Genomic DNA, 16280 nt, shown 5'->3' on the forward strand with positions numbered 1-16280 from the left:
AATAGTTGAATGTATTGTTGATTGTTTGATTATGACACCGTATGGTGCTTTTGTGAGGCCACCCTGAGTCCCCCCTCGGAGGTGAGAAGGGCGGGGTATAAATATAGGAAATAAATAATAATAATAATAACAACAACAATAACAGTCTGCTAGGTTGCTAGGTTGGCAGAAGATGGGGCTAACAGTGGAAGCTCACCCCGTTCCCCAGGTTTGAACCACCAACCTTTCGGTCAGCAAGTTGAGCAGCTCAGCGGTTTAACTCGCTGCACCACCAAGGGCTATTGAGTTAGGTGATTTCATACATCTATAAAGTCATGTATAAAAGCATATATTAAACATAAATCTATTCAAGTATCTGAGAGTTAAAACACAACCTACATAGAAAGTCATAATTAAAACTGACTGGATAGACCTCCTGACAGAAGAGACAGGTCTTCCCTTGTGTCGGATCTCTGAAGACTGGCATTAAAATTAAAGCTGGATCAAAGTTTGGATTAAAACCCGGAACACAATCCCTCACATCGACACAGACACAGAAGCCTGGCCCTTCCTCCTTCCCTGACCTACGGTGCCACAATAGGACTCAATGCTATGGGATCCTGGGAGTTGTAGTTTCGCCTTCTCAGCCAAAGAGTTGAAACTTGAACTCCTGGGATTCCACTCTCATGAGCTCTGGGAGTTCAAGTGGTGGCATTCTACAGTGTGAATAAGGGTGCAAAGAAATCCCATTCTGCAAGCATCCCTTCCCAACAATCAAGTCTTACTTGCCTGTTGGCAGCTTCTTGCAGCCGCAGACGGCGCTCTTCCATCTTCCGCTGAAGCTAAAGTGCAGCAGAGTTAAGGCTTCAATGACCACTGAGCTCCCGTTGCCGCCCATCTCTGTAGCACAGCACCTTGGGACGCCAGAGCCAGGTAACAAACAGCCAGGCATCCGGGGCAAACTCCACCAGGACCAGTCAGCCAGAGGTAGGAGGGGCCACCCAAGTTTGTATGTCCAGGGCTGGGGGGGGGGGGGGGGCGATGAGGAGCAGCAGTCCAGCCCATTCTCCGGCCAACACCTGACCTCACGGAAACCCAGGCAGATTGACTCATAAAAGGTCTTGGAGGTAAACAATACGAGGACAGGACACGTGAACTGCATTACAAGCTGTCACAGAATCCTAGAGATGGAATATACTGTCTTGGAGTCAAGTGAAGTCTCCCTCCTTCCCTGGAGGATTTTATGCAAAGGCTAGATAGGCATTTGTCGGAGGGATTGGATTGTGTCTTCCTGCCTGGTTGAATGGGATTGGACTGGATGTTGCTTGGGGTCCCCTCTATGAATGTAAGAGACCTTTAGTAGGACCATCCAGTCCAAATCCAATCCCCCCTGACAGACAGCCATCCAGTCTTTGCTTAAAAACTTCTAGAGAAGGGGACTCCATAGAGAGAGGGGGCCAGGGGACAGTTCCACCTTGTCCCCTGTACTATGCTAATAATATAATATAATATAATATAATATAATATAATATAATATAATATAATATAATATAATAATATAATATAATATAATATAATATAGGTAAAGGTAGTCCCCTGACATTAAGTCCAGTCATGTCTGACTCTGGGGCGTGTTGTCAAAGGCTTTCACAGCTGGAATCACTGGGTTGCTGTGAGTTTTCCGAGCTATCTGGCCATGTTCCAGAAGCATTCTCTCCTAATGTTTTACCCACGTCTATGACAGGCATCCTCAGAGGTTGTGAAGTTTGTTGGAAACTAGGCAACTAGGCCACCTTGATTAGCACTGAAAAGCCTTGCAGCTTCAAGGGTTGGCTGCTTCCTGCCTGGGGGAATCCTTTGTTGGGAGATGATTAGCTGGTCCTGATTGTTTCTTGTCTGTAATTCCCTGTTTCTTGTCTGGAATTAAATGGCTTCTCTGTGTAGTCTTATATGGTAGTTGTTAAGAGTGGTCCAGCATTTCTGTGTTCTCAAATAATATGCCGGTGTCCAGAGCACTTGATGAACCAACCTGGACACAACATAATAATAATAATCATCATCATCATCATCATCATAATCATCATCTTTATTTATACCCCGCCACCATCTCCCCAAAGGGGACCCAGAGTGGCTTACATGAGGCCAAGCCCAGCAATACATTACAGCAACATAAAATATAAACAACAAAATATTATTGGAGAGCACAGAAATGCTGGACCACTCTCACAACCACCCTGAGTCTCCCCTCAGGGGTTGAGAAGGGCGGGGTAGAAATGCGCGAAATAATAAACCACCATGTCAGACCACACAGAGAAGCCATTGAAATCCAAAAAAAGCATGTGGACAATTTCAACAGAAAGGAGAAAACCATGAAAAGGAACAAAATCTAGCTACCAGTATTAAAAACCTCTTAAATCAGAACAGTAAAGAAAGAACAATACTCAAAAACAGGGGAAATCCAGACAAGAAACAATCAGGGCAGCTAACACCTCTCAACAAAGGATTCCCCCAGGCAGGAAGCAGTCAAGCCTTGAAACTGCAAGGCTTTTCAATGCTAATCAAGGTGATCAATTGTAGCATTCACCCTTGCCTCAAAGAGACTAGAGTTCTTTCTCCCACCCTGGACATTATTCCACAGATATATAACACCCACTTGTGTTGTTTCCAACACACCTCACAACTTCTGAGGATGCCTGCCATAGATGTGGGTGAAACGTCAGGAGAGAATGCTTCTAGAACATGGCCAGACAGTCCTGAAAACTCACAGCAACCCAGAAGCATATATTATTCCATCATCACAAAGTAGGTCCCACTCCTCTTCAATGGGACTTCTTTCCCAGTATTCAAATCAGCCTTCTCTTCTTCTCCAAGATAAATATCCCCAGGTCCCTCATCTGCTCCTCATAGGGATTCATGGCTTCCAGACCTTGGATGATCATTTTGGTTTCTCTTATCCAGACACATCCCAGCAGGTCTACCTCTTCCAACTATACGGTTCTAGAATCCCTCTTCTCTACTGTGAGAACCCAAAAAAGGATACTGTCTCTTCCCTTGCTTTGGCGATCACCAAGTTCTCCATCATCTGCCGCTGCAGGGAAAGCGTCTGTGGGGGAAAGAACCAATGAAGGGACACAAGGGGAAAGCAAAGGATGCCAAATCCCTCTCCAAAGCCTTCCAGGAGAACCAAAGACCCTAAGCTCTTGGAGGGTCCAGAAACAGGGGTCCACAAGTCACAGGTGGCCCCTCCAGGCTGTTAGGAATTGTGGGAGTTGAAGTCCAAAACACTTGGAGGGCTAAAGTTGGCCTATTGGTCTTGTCCCCAGAACAGGAGCCGAACCATGGCACTCTTTGGACCAAGGAAAAGCCCGGAGGTTCCCTCTCAGAGCTTGAAAATGTTACCGTATATACTCGAATATAAGCCAACCCGAATATAAGCCGAGGCACCTAATTTTACCACAAAAAACTGGGGAAATGTATTGACTCGAGTATAAGCCGAGGGTGGGAAATGCAGCAGCTACTGGTATATGTCAAAATAAAAATAGATATCCAATAAAATTACATTAATTGAGGCAACAGTTGGTTAAATATTTTTGAATATTTACATAAAACTGCAATTCAACATAAGACTGTCCAACCCTGATTCAACCATTATTCTAACCTTCTTCAATGTAAATATGCTTACGTATCCTTCCAATAATAATAAATAGAGTAAAATAATGATAATAGTAATAAGAATCATAGAGTAAAATAATAAATGTAATAACAATAATAAAGTAAAACAAACAACAACAACAACGTAAAATAATAAATAACCTTGACTCGAGTATAAGCCGGGGAAGACTTTTTCAACCTAAAAAAAGGACTGAAAAACTAGGCTTATACTTGAGTATATACAGTACTTTTCCCAGACTACAAGTCCCAGAATCCCCACCTCCCAAATACCCCACTTGCCAGAGAGGTCTTCTGCATGGCTTGGCTGGGATTCAGCCTCGCTAGACGGGCTTCGTAGGTGGCCCTCAGCTTCTGGTTCTGCAGTGAAGCCTCTTCCAATGGGGTCAGCTCCCTGGGCAAGAAGGAAAAGAAATGTATTTATATGGGGTTTCATCCCCAATTTTCACCCGAACCCACCCTACCCTCCACTGGGAAGTCTGACTTGGCCACGGTGGTCCACGCTTTGGTTACATCCCGTTTAGATTACTGCAACGCTCTCTACGTGGGGCTGCCTCTGAAGACTGCCCGGAAGCTGCAGCTAGTCCAACGCTCGAGAGCCAGATTTCTAACGGGTGCTGGGTACAGGGAGCATACAACCCCTTTGTTACACCAGCTCCACTGGCTGCCGATTGGCTTCCGAGCACAATTCAAAGTGCTGGTTTTGACCTACAAAGCCCTAAACGACTCTGGCCCTGTTTACCTGTCCGAACGGATTCTCCCCTATGAACCATCAAGGTTTTTAAGATCTTCCGGGGGGGGGGGGGGGCTGCTCTCGAAGATCGGTATAGAAAACTTTTAAATAAATAAATAAATAAATAAATAAATAAATAATAAATATCATGGTCAGAAGCAATGGCAGCCAGGGAATTCCAGGGATCCAGCCTGAGTTTTGGTCCAAATGTAAATAAGCTGAGGTTCAATATCTTGGATAGCTCATTTGGGGCGAGCAACTGGCCGGTGGACAATATTCGTCCTGCGTAATTTTATCCCAGATCTTCCCAAAATGGGAAAGGAAAGGCGTACCACCTCCCATTGATGTGTTAAAAAGGTCCCCATCAAAAAATCAAAGTATGTTTTGAAGATGATAAGATGCAGTATTTCTCAACCTTCCTGATGCCTTGGCCCCTTAATACAGTTCCTCGTGTTGTAGTGACCCTCACCATAACATTATTTTCATTGCTGCCTCATAACTGTAATTTTGCTACTGTTATGAATTGTAATATCTAATAGGCAGGATATATTTTCATTCACTGGGCCAAATTTGGCACAAATACCTGATACTGGTGGGATTGGGGAGGATTGGTTTTGTCATTTGCGAGTTGTAGTTGCTGGCATTATTTATAGTTCAACTACAATTCTGGCCCAAATACCAGATATGCCCAAATTTGAATACTGGTGTGATTGGGGGATCGATTTTGTCATTTGGGAGTTGTAATTGATGGGATTCACTTACAATCAAAGGGAATTCTGAACTGTCAATGATAGAATTGAACCAAACTTTGCACACAGAACTCCCATGACCAACAGAAAATACTGGAAGGGTTTGGTGGGCACTGACCTTGAGTTTTGGAGTTGTAGTTCACCTACATCCACCCAGAGAGCACTGTGAACGCAAGCAATGATGGATGTGGACCAAACTTGGCATGAATACTCAATAGGGCCAAATGTGAACACTAGTGGAGTTTGGGGAAAATAGATATTGACATTTGGGAGTTATAGTTCACCTCCAATCAAAGCGCATTCCGAACCCTACCAATGACAGAATTGGGCCAAACTTGCCACAAAGAACCCCCATGACCAAGAGACAATACTGGATGGGTTTTGACCTTGAGTTTTGTATGACCTTGAGTTTTGGAGTTGTAGTTCACCTACATCCAGAAAGCACTGTGGACTCACCCAATGATGTATCTGGACCAAACTTGGCACAAATACTCAATATGCCCAAATGTGAACACTGGCCAAGTTTGGGGATAATAGACCTTGACATTTGGGAGTTGTAGTTGCTGGGATTTACAGTTCACCTCCAATCAAAGAGCATTCCGAATCCTACTAACGATAAAATTGGACCAAACTTGCCACACAGAACATCCATGCCTTGAAGGGACTCGCTAGTGCGAGCCTCCTTCCAGCCTTGTACGCTCACACTTGCCCGCACATGTGCATCACACTGTCATGCGCTGAGCACGCCTGCTCTCCCCTCCCCGCTTGGTGTCTCAGAAACAGCCCTTCCTTTGGCTGACAGGCCAGCCAATCACAGTGAAGGAGGGCTTTAGGTGGGAGGATGCACCCTCTGTTTCCAAAAAGGAAGAGAAGGACAGGCGGAGAGATCTTCAACCTAAGACCATCAGAAATGTGTGTTGTCAGATGGTCTGTGGCGACCCCTTTGAAACCCCCTCGTGACCCCCCCAGGCATCCCAACCGCTAGGCTGAGAAACACTGGATTAGTGGGAATACTAATAATCAGCTTTATTTCTACCCTATCTTTCTCCCTATTGAAAGAATGCTAGATGAGTATGGTAATGAAATGATAAGACTAGTAAGATTACAATAACACTTTCTCACTTCTTGCCGCTCTGGACTTCAGTGATTTGCAGCTTTTGGAACATTTCAGGAGGCAAGAAAGGTGAGAGCTTGCCCCCTTCGTCTGAATAGACCCTCCGGTGCCGGGAAGTGGGGGTCGGCCCCAAAATCCGCTCCGCCGCCAGCTTCGCTTTTCCTTTTCCTGCAAAGCAAAGGAGGAGAGGACCATCCAGTGAGGGAATCCACACACCACAATTATATCACTTTAGTAGCACTACCACAGCTTCAACTGAAAGAGTTGCCGTTTGCACATATCTTGGAGATGGAGATCCAAGTCTAAACATGAAATTTTCATGGATTTATATACCTATGGACCTTGTTTTGCCTTGAAGCTCATGGACTAACCTTTGTTTTGGAATTTGTTTTGTTTTGATGATTTTACTACTTTGCTTACTTATATTCTTCAATAAACTGCTTGCTGATTTTACTACTGGTGTGGTGTTTAAGGCCAGAGGTATTCCTGCTCTGGTGTACGACACATCCAAAGCACTATCTCAGCAACCCATATGGACAATTTTTGGATTATTCTAGATTTCTAGATAAGAGATATTCAACTTGTATATTATCCTGTTTGAGTCTAAAATGCAGCTTGGGTCTGCCTCTTGGACTTGTCCCTAAATGTGTTTGCAGGGCTAGTCGACCTCACTTCCTTCCCTTCCTAAGAAAGAGCAGGGTCAAGGAAGGAAGGAAGGAAGGAAGGAAGGAAGGAAGGAAGGAACCAGCCTGCTCCCTTCCAACACAATATTTGCCCAGGGTCAAAGAGTAACAGGTCAGCTGACCCTATCTGATGGTCAACTGAATGGCCTGAATCCAAGGGACTCAGATACAGATGCAAATGTAGCCTGGAACAACTCCACACAACAATACAACAAAGTGGCGTGTTGTTTTTACCACTGATCACTGCTCAAGAGGAAAAGAGCTAAATAATAATAATAATAATAATAACAACAACAACAGCACAACTCATTCTGCAGATGGAAAGAAAATTGTACCCAATCTACACAGAGAGAATGGGGACTACATTCGTGCATCCCTCCAGATGCGGCTGGTGTGCAGCACCCAGCAGCCACTGTCGTCAAGAATGATGGGAGATGCAGTCCAACCACAGTGGAGGACAACTCTGTGGATACTCCCGGGCTGCAACTCCCAGCATTCTTCATCATTGGTTATCCCGAACGGCTGGGACATGCAGCTTCAGCAAAGCTTAAAGGGCAATTCCAGAATTCAAGCCAGAAATGAACTGCATCCTCCCAGGACAAAAGAACAACAAATGGTAAACAAGCAAGGCTCACCGATTTTGGTGACACTGCTCTTGGCTCTTTCCAGGCATTGCTCTGCTACTTTTAGCATCTTGGGAGTATCAGGAGTCACATCGCTTCCATCAGCTACGAGGGAGAAAGACAAGGACAACATGATAATAAGATTATTATTATTATTATTATTATTATTATTGAGACAGTATTGAGACGGAGGGCCTGATTCTTGCAGCCCATGAACAAACAATTAGAACCTATGTCATCAAAGCCAGAATTGAAAAGTTGACCACAGAAATGTAGACTCTGCAAGGAAGCAGACGAAATGATGGATCACAAACTCAGGTGCTGCAAGAAGATGGTACACACATACTATAAACAGAGGCATAACACCAATAAATCAGATGACCCATTGGAACTTGTGCCACAAATACCATCTTCCTGCGACAAAGGACTGGTGGGATCACAAGCATGAAAAAGTTGCGGAAAATGAACATGTCAAACTACTCCGAGATTTCTGAATACAGATGGACAGAGTTTTGGAGCGCAAGACTCCTGACCTCACAACTGTGGGAAAAAAGTCAAGTATGGATTGTTAATAATAATAATAATAATAATAATAATAATAATAATGTTGCAATCTCAGGTGACAGCAGAATGGATGAGAAGCAACTGGAAAAGCTTACATGATAGAAATACTTAACAATCGAACTGCAAAGACTCTGTCACAAGCCACTCAAGGGGGTCCCAATAGTGATCAGCACAATGAGACTCTATGAGATATTCATTGAAAAACTATAGCAAAATGTGCTGAGGGATGTCCCGCAAAAACGAAGTTTTTTCAGTTTAATGAAATTTCCCATGTTTGTATGATAGAACCAATTAGGAAATGACATTTATAACCCAGGAACAAAAATCTTGTTATGGCTACTGTTGAACTAGAAAATTGAGGAGACATGTTAGGACTTCAATATTCCAAGAAGAAGCTCAAACAGCACATAATGGAACTGCCATCACACAGGTCAACAAACCAAATGATAGCAATCCCCTGCTATTGTTACAGTTTCACATTCAAAACAAATTCCAAAAATATTTGTATTCAAAGAGTCACATTTTGCTAGCACTAAACCCTGAAAGCTGGGATTGCCTTCTTGTGATGCCATGGCAAGGTGGCTGTGGCAATGTCTTACATATTGATCACAGAGGGTGTAACAAAAGAGGAAAACATAAGGAAAGGGGTAAACGTAATGTTTGGACTTCCCCTTCCAGAATTGCACCATAACCAAGCTCTGGGACAGCCCAAAGCAAACTGTTCCCTGTCCAAAGTCCCTTTCTCAAATGCCAGGTCTATTCAACAGAGCTGCTCTGAAATCTCTACGCTGGCAACGCCTTCTGGGTGATTTATCAGCAACCTAACAATGGCCCTCCTCAGAAATTACTTCCACATTCCAGAAACTTGATGTCAGAGGAACTCTGGCTATAATGGAGCGCGAAATCCTGGCAGTTTTATCCAAGCCGGACACTTTCTGACAAGAGAAAAAATAAATGATTACGTTATTACACAATTTAACATGATTTTTGTTCCTGGGATATAAAGGCCATTTCCTCATTGGTTCACAAAAATGTTTATTAAACTGCATTTGTAAGACATCCTGCACCACCATTTGCTCTAGTTTTTCAATTGATATCTCATTGAGTCTCAACCAATTCAACATAATTTGTAGCATCCACAAAAATGAAGTTTCTGGAGCAGAACAAATACTTTCAAAGTATTGCACAATTAAACAGGAAATAACACTTTCAAATTTTGTTATATATCGTTATTATTGCTGGGACAGAATATGCCAAGGGATCATATAATCACAGAGTTGAAAAGACTCCCAAGGACCATCCAATCCAACCCCATGCTGCTACAGACACCATCCAAGCCCTCCTGACAGATGGCCTTCCAGCTTCTGCTTACGAGCCCTAGATAAGGAAAGTCCACTGGACTCCAGGGCAGTGTGTGCAATTGTTTAATAGATCTAACCACCAGGAAGTTCTTCATAAAGTTTGTGGAATCTATTTTCCCGCAATTTGAATATATGGCTCCACTGCAAAATAAATAATAATTGTGTCCCAGTCTCTGGAGCAGCAGAAAGCAAGTTTTCGCCCTCCTCAATGAGATATATTTTCAAGAATGTATAAACATGGCTCTCATATTCCTTCTTAGCCTCCTCTTCTCCAAGCTAAACACCAACAGCAACCTAAAGTGATCCTCAGAGGGATTCATGATTTCAACACCTTTTTACCATTTTAATCCTTCTTCTTTGGACATCTTCCAGCTTGGCCACCTCCTTCTTGAATTGCTTTGCCCAGAGATGGACATATTTTTATTCCAGATGAGGCTTGACCAAAGCGGAATTGATTGGGATCTTTGACTTCCCTTGATCTGGACACTATCTTCCTATTGATGTGGCCTAGAATCACCTTAGCTTCTTTAGCTGCTGCAACACACTGTTGACTCATGCTTGGCTTGTGGTCCGCCTTTCCCATGGACTGTGATAGGGGAAGTGCAACTCACCTTTGGCCGCTGTGGCCTCTTCCAGCAAGGCCTGGGAGATGTAGTGGATGCTCTTGAGGTACTCCACGTAGGCTTCCTGCCAAGAAAAAAAGAGACTCGGTCTAAGCCAGGGAAGCCCAATGGTGAGTTAGACTTGAAAGCATGTATTTGCACAAGAGCACACAAGGCAAAGGTGTGACTGAGATCCCTTTTTCTCAAGCCAAAGCAAAGGTCCCAAATATGGAAAAGATGGAAAGAGATCCCTTCACCATGGAAGGAAAAGAGGGGTTTGGGAGGTGGTAAGAAGGAGTTTTCCTTCCAAAATAATCAAGAGGAGGAGGAGGACAGGCCTAGAAAAGAAAAAAAGGCTATCCCAAACCCTCCTTCAAAGTCCCAAAAGTGTATATTGGGTGATCTCTTCTGCTGGAAATGGGGAGGTACAAATTAAGATATTACACAGGAGATGCATTCACACACTACTCTTGGAGAACTCAGGCATGCCAGAAAAAACAAGGGAGGGAGATTCATACATTATTTTTGGATAACACTAACTTATTATTATTATTATTATTAGTTACCTAACTCCTCGCATCTCAAGGTAGGGTATAACACAGCTAAACACTCAGATAAATAATCATCACAAGGTGGTCAGTTGAAACATTCACACCTAGCTCCAGCAAAGAAGAGTCCTTTTTCTCACCCTGGTCAGTCCACAGATATATAAACCCATTTTCCTAGTTCCAAAAGACCTCACTACCTCTGAGGATGCTTGCCATAGATGCAGGCAAAACGTCAGGAGAAAATGCCTCTAGAACATGGCCATATAGCCTGAAAAAACCCACAATAACCCAATAATAAAAGTGATAATAAACACCCAGATAAACAACAACAATAATAGTAATAAACACCCAGATATATAACAATAATAATAAACATCCAGGTCGATAATAATAATAATAATACACGTTCTTTGCTGCCTGCCTCTCCTCGAAGGTCAAGGCAGGGTGCGACTAAGCTAAACACCTAGATAAATAATAATAATAGCAGTAATAGCTATAAACACCCAGATAAATAATAATAATAAACTCCCATGTATTGTCGAAGGCTTTCATGGCCGGAATCACTGGGTTGTTGTAGGTTTTTTTGGGCTATATGGCCATGTTCTAGAGGCATTCTCTCCTGACGTTTCGCGTGCATCTATGACAAGCATCCTCAGAGGTAGTGAGCATATTATTTGATAACACAGAAATGCTGGACCACTCTCACAACCACCATGTCAGACTACACAGAGAAGCCATTGAAATCCACAAGCATGTGGACAGGGGCGGCTCAAGCCATTACGCAAAGTAAGCATTCGCAGTATAGTTGATTTTGCCCAGGGGCGCTCTTGAGGCGCTCTTGGGGGAAAATAGACCTTGACATATGCGAGTTGTAGTTACTGGGATGTATAGTTCACCTACAATCAAAGAGCATTCTGAACTCCACCAATGATGGAAGTGAACCAAATATGGCACACAGAACTCCCATGACGAACAGAAAATATATATCAGTGATTGGGTTTTGGGGAGGGGGGGGGCACCAAAATACTGTTTGCCTTACCGTTGAAAATTACCTAGGGCCACCTCTGCATGTGGACAATTTCAACAGAAAGGAGGAAACCATGAAAATGAACAATATCTGGCTACCAGTATTAAAAAAAACTCTAAAATTAAAACAGCAAAACAGCAGAGGGAAAACAATCAGGGACATCTAATCACCTCTCAACAAAAGATTGCCCCAGACACTGCCAGGCCATCAAATGCTGATCAAGGTGGTCAGTTGAAACATTCACACCTAGCTCCAGCAAAGAAGAGTCCTTTGTCCCACCCTGGTCATTCCACAGATATATAAACCCTTTTTCCTAGTTCCAACAGACCTCACAACCTCTGAGGATGCTTGCCATAGATGCAGGCGAAACGTCAAGAGAGAATGCCTCTAGAACATGGCCATATACGCCGAAAAAACCTACAACAACCCAATAATAAAAGTGATAATAAACACCCAGATAAACAACAACAATAATAGTAATAAACACCCAGATATATAACATTAGTAATAATAATAAACACCCAAGTCAATAATAATAGTAATACATGCTCTTTGCTGCCTGCCTCTCCTCAAAGGTCAAGGCAGGGTGCGACTCAGCTAAACACCTAGATAAATAATAATAATAGCAGTAATAGCAATAAACACCCAGATAAATAATTAAAATAAACTCCCAGGTTAATAATAATAATGGTAATAAATGTTCTTTATTACTAATAATAGTAATAAACACCCAGATAAATAATAAAAGCAATAATCATAGAATCATAGAATCAAAGAGTTGGAAGAGACCTCATGGGCCATCCAGTCCAACCCCATTCTGCCAAGAAGCAGGAATATTGGATTCAAATCACTCCTGACAGATGGCCATCCAGCCCCTGTTTAAAAGCTTCCAAAGAAGGAGCCTCCACCACACTCCGGGGCAGAGAGTTCCACTGCTGAACGGCTCTCACAGTCAGGAAGTTCTTCCTCGTGTTCAGATGGAATCTCCTCTCTTGTAGTTTGTAATAAACACTGTAATAAACACTAATAGTAATAAACACTGAGACAAATCATAGTGATAATATGAAACATGAGATTAATAATAATAATAATAATAATAATACATGTTCTTTGTCGCCCGCCTCTCCTCACAGCTCAAGGCAGGATACAACACAGTGAAACATCCCGTTGAAACTCATTGCCATTAAATTACTTATATTGAAATGCATCCAGATGAAGACTGAACACGGATGACGCAGTCACGCGTCCTATGGGATCATGACACGCATCTTAACACGGGAGGGGGCTCATTCACACGTGCTTAATTCCACCCTCCCTCTATTTCCTTACCCGGGGCTTATCCCCGGCGTCCAGCTCCAGGGCCCCTTTGGCTAGTTTCATGGCCCCCTGGAGCGGCTTCACTGCGGGCTCCGCCGAAGCGGCCATGGCTCAGGCCGGAACCTTTCTCACTGGGGAGCGGCGCCCGACCGGACCGAAGGTAGAAACGGGACAAAGAGCGGACCAATGGGAGAGGAGGAGGCCGGGCGCGCGGAGCCAATGACAGACTGCGCTTCTACCCGGAAGAGGAGTTCGAGGCTGTGATTGGCCGGCGGCACTCCGGAAGGGGCGGGGCTTAGCTGGGTTGGGCAAAGGATAGCAGAGATCCTTCAGTTTGATACTTTAACGCAGGCCTGAGCCAACTTGGGACCTCCAGGGGTTTTGGACTCCAACTCCAATAATTCCTAACAGCCTCAGGCCCTTTCCTTTTCCCCCTCAGCCGCTTAAGCGGGGCCTGAGGCTGTTAGGAATGATGGGAGTTGGAGTCCAAAACCCTTGGAGGGCCCAAGTTGGCTCAGGCCTGCTTTAATGCAACACTATGAGGTCAGTACCTAGCCCTCTTGTCCAGAGCAGGCTGAAGGCCTTTGAAAACTACAACTCTCCAGGGATCCCACAGCATTGTGCCATGGCAGTCAAATTGCGTTCATTCTACAGTGTGGATGCAGTCCTTAGTGGAGCTACAAGTCCCATAATGATTGAGGCAAGGTGTTATCGAACACCACAACTCCCCCCCCCCCCCAAATATAATTTATAGTTAGGGAACGTATAGTTTTGCTAAGGACATCAGGCTGTTGTGGTATAAAAGGGTTAAGCCGTGGTCACCCTATAACAACACTAGCATCAACAAGACTATCTTGGCAACCACCTCTCCACTGAGAAAACCAAAGTGCTGTTCCAGCAGTCACCAGCCAACCCCTCTCCAATGCCAGAGATACAGCTTAATGGTGTAACATTAGAAAATGTTGACCATTTCCGCTACCTTGGCAGCCACCTCTCCACAAAAGTCAACATTGACACCAAAATACAACACCGCCTGAGCTCTGCGAGTGCAGCTTTTTTTCTGAATGAAGCAGAGAGTGTTTGAGGACTGGGACATGGTAGGGATACTAAGGTGCTTGTTTATAAAGCTATTGTCCTCCCGATCCTGCTATACGCCTACGAGATGTGGACTGTCTACAGACGTCACATGCAGCTCCTGGAATGTTTCCATCAGCGTTGCCTCCGGAAAATCCTGCAAATCTCTTGGGAAGACAAGCGGACAAAGGTCAGCATGCTGGAAGAAGCAAAGACCACCAGCATTGAAGCGATGGTCCTCCACCATCATCTCTGCTGGACCGGACACATTGTCCCGATACCTGACCACCGTCTCCCAAAGCAGTTGCTCTACTCCAAATTCAAGAACGGAAAACGGAATGTTGGTGGGCAGGAAAAGAGATTTAAAGATGGGCTCAAAGCCAACCTTAAAAACTCTGGCTTAGACACTGAGAACTGGGAAGCCCTGGTCCTCGAGCGCTCCAGCTGGAGGTCAGCTGTGACCAGCAGTGCTGTACAATTTGAAGAGGCACGAATGGGGGGGGGGGGGTGAAAGAGAGAAATGTGCCAAGAGGAAGGCGTGTCAAGCCAACCCTGATCAAGACCGCCTTCCACCTGGAAACCGATGCCCTCACTGCAGGAGAAGATGCAGATCAAGAATAGGGCTCCACAGTCACCTACTGACCCACCGTCAGTACACCGATCTTGGAAGACTATCCTACTCGGACAACGAGGGATCGCCTAAGTAAGTAAGTACTAGCAGCAACATGGACTCCTCTCTGGATATATCTCTACACACTTTGTCTGGCTTATATTTATATGTATTCCTAGCATAAGTGGCCAGGTAACAAAAATTATAAGACACAAGTGACCTTTATAAGGCTGCGGTGGTACAACCATGTCATGAGAAGAGAACCAGCATCAGTAGGACAAAGAGCACTGCATTTGGAGATTGCAGGATGGCAACCATGGGGACAAAGGCCAAAGACAAGATGGATGGACACCATCAAAAGAGATATGCATGCTGCCCACCTGAGATCTTAGGAGACCCAAAACAACGTCCACTGGAAACAACAGTCACAATGCTCACCCCTCCATTGGCAAGATAGCTTAGAAAGAAGAAGATGGATGGATAGAAGTATGGATAGATAGATGGATAGCTAGATGGACGGATAGATGAACACATGGATAGATAAATGGATAGATGAATGGATGGATAGATAGATGGAGAGATGAACAGATGGAGAGATGGATGGATGGATGGATAGATGAACGATTGGATAGATAGATGAATGGATAGATGGATGGATGGAGAGATGGAGAGATGAATGGATGGATGGATAGAAGAATGATTGCATAGATAGATATATGGACAGATGGATGGCTAGATGGATGGCTAGATGAATGGATGGAGGGATAGATGGAGAGATAGAAGGAGAGATGATCAGATGGAGAGATGGATGGATGGATAGATGAACGATTGGATAGATAGATGAATGGATAGGTGGATGGATGGATAGATGGAGAGATGGATGGATAGATGAATGATTGGATAGATAGATATATGGCTAGATGGATGGCTAGATGAATGGATGGAGGGATAGATGGATAGATAGATGGAGAGATGAACAGATGGAGAGATGGATGGATAGATGAATGATTAGATAGATAGATAGATGATCAGATGGAGAGATGGATGGATAGATGAACGATTAGATAGATAGATGAATGGAGAGATGGATGGATAGATGAACGATTAGATAGATAGATGAATGGATGGATAGATAAATGGAGAAATGAACAGATGAACAGATGGAGATGGATGGATAGATGAATGATTGGATGGATAGATGAATGAATGGATAGATGGATGGCTAGATGAATGGATGGAGAGATAGATGGAGAGATGATCAGATGGAGAGATGGATGGATAGATGAACGATTGGATAGATAGATGGATGGATAGATGAATGGATGGATAGATAAATGGAGAAATGAACAGATGGATGGATGGATAGATGAATGATTGGATAGATAGATGGATAGCTAGATGAATGGCTAGATGAATGGATGGAGAGATAGATGGAGAGATGATCAGATGGATGGATCGATGGACGATTGGATAGATAGATGGCTAGATGGCTGGAGGGACAGATGAATGGATGAGTGGATGGATGGATAGATGGATGATGTATCATCAAAGTCTTTCATGGCCAGAATCACTGGGTTGCTGTGAGTTTTCCAAAGCTGTGTGGCCATACAGCCCGGAAAACTCACAG

At 43.9% G+C, this 16280-nt stretch overlaps 1 protein-coding gene across 4 annotated transcripts in view; it reads right to left on the reverse strand.

Annotated features, from left to right (window-relative positions):
• The window catches only part of VPS9D1 (VPS9 domain containing 1), a 36543-nt gene that overhangs the window by 19983 nt on the left and 280 nt on the right, over positions 1-16280 (reverse strand). Inside the window, exons 1-7 of one of the 4 annotated variants that reach the window (XM_067471070.1) lie at positions 12982-13196; positions 10087-10162; positions 7563-7655; positions 6253-6412; positions 3931-4042; positions 3020-3082; positions 769-821 (exon numbers count right to left, since the gene is read on the reverse strand). In XM_067471070.1, coding sequence (XP_067327171.1) covers positions 769-821; positions 3020-3082; positions 3931-4042; positions 6253-6412; positions 7563-7655; positions 10087-10162; positions 12982-13077 — 653 coding nt within the window. In that variant the 5' untranslated portion in view covers positions 13078-13196. Of the gene's footprint in view, positions 1-768; positions 822-3019; positions 3083-3930; positions 4043-6252; positions 6413-7562; positions 7656-10086; positions 10163-10765; positions 10842-12755; positions 13197-16280 lie in introns of those variants that run through there. The other 3 variants (XM_067471073.1, XM_067471072.1, XM_067471071.1) reach the window with 3 other exon arrangements.

Source organism: Anolis sagrei, chromosome 8 (assembly GCF_037176765.1).
Source record: "Anolis sagrei isolate rAnoSag1 chromosome 8, rAnoSag1.mat, whole genome shotgun sequence".
In the NCBI taxonomy this organism is placed as follows: Eukaryota; Metazoa; Chordata; class Lepidosauria; order Squamata; family Dactyloidae; genus Anolis; species Anolis sagrei.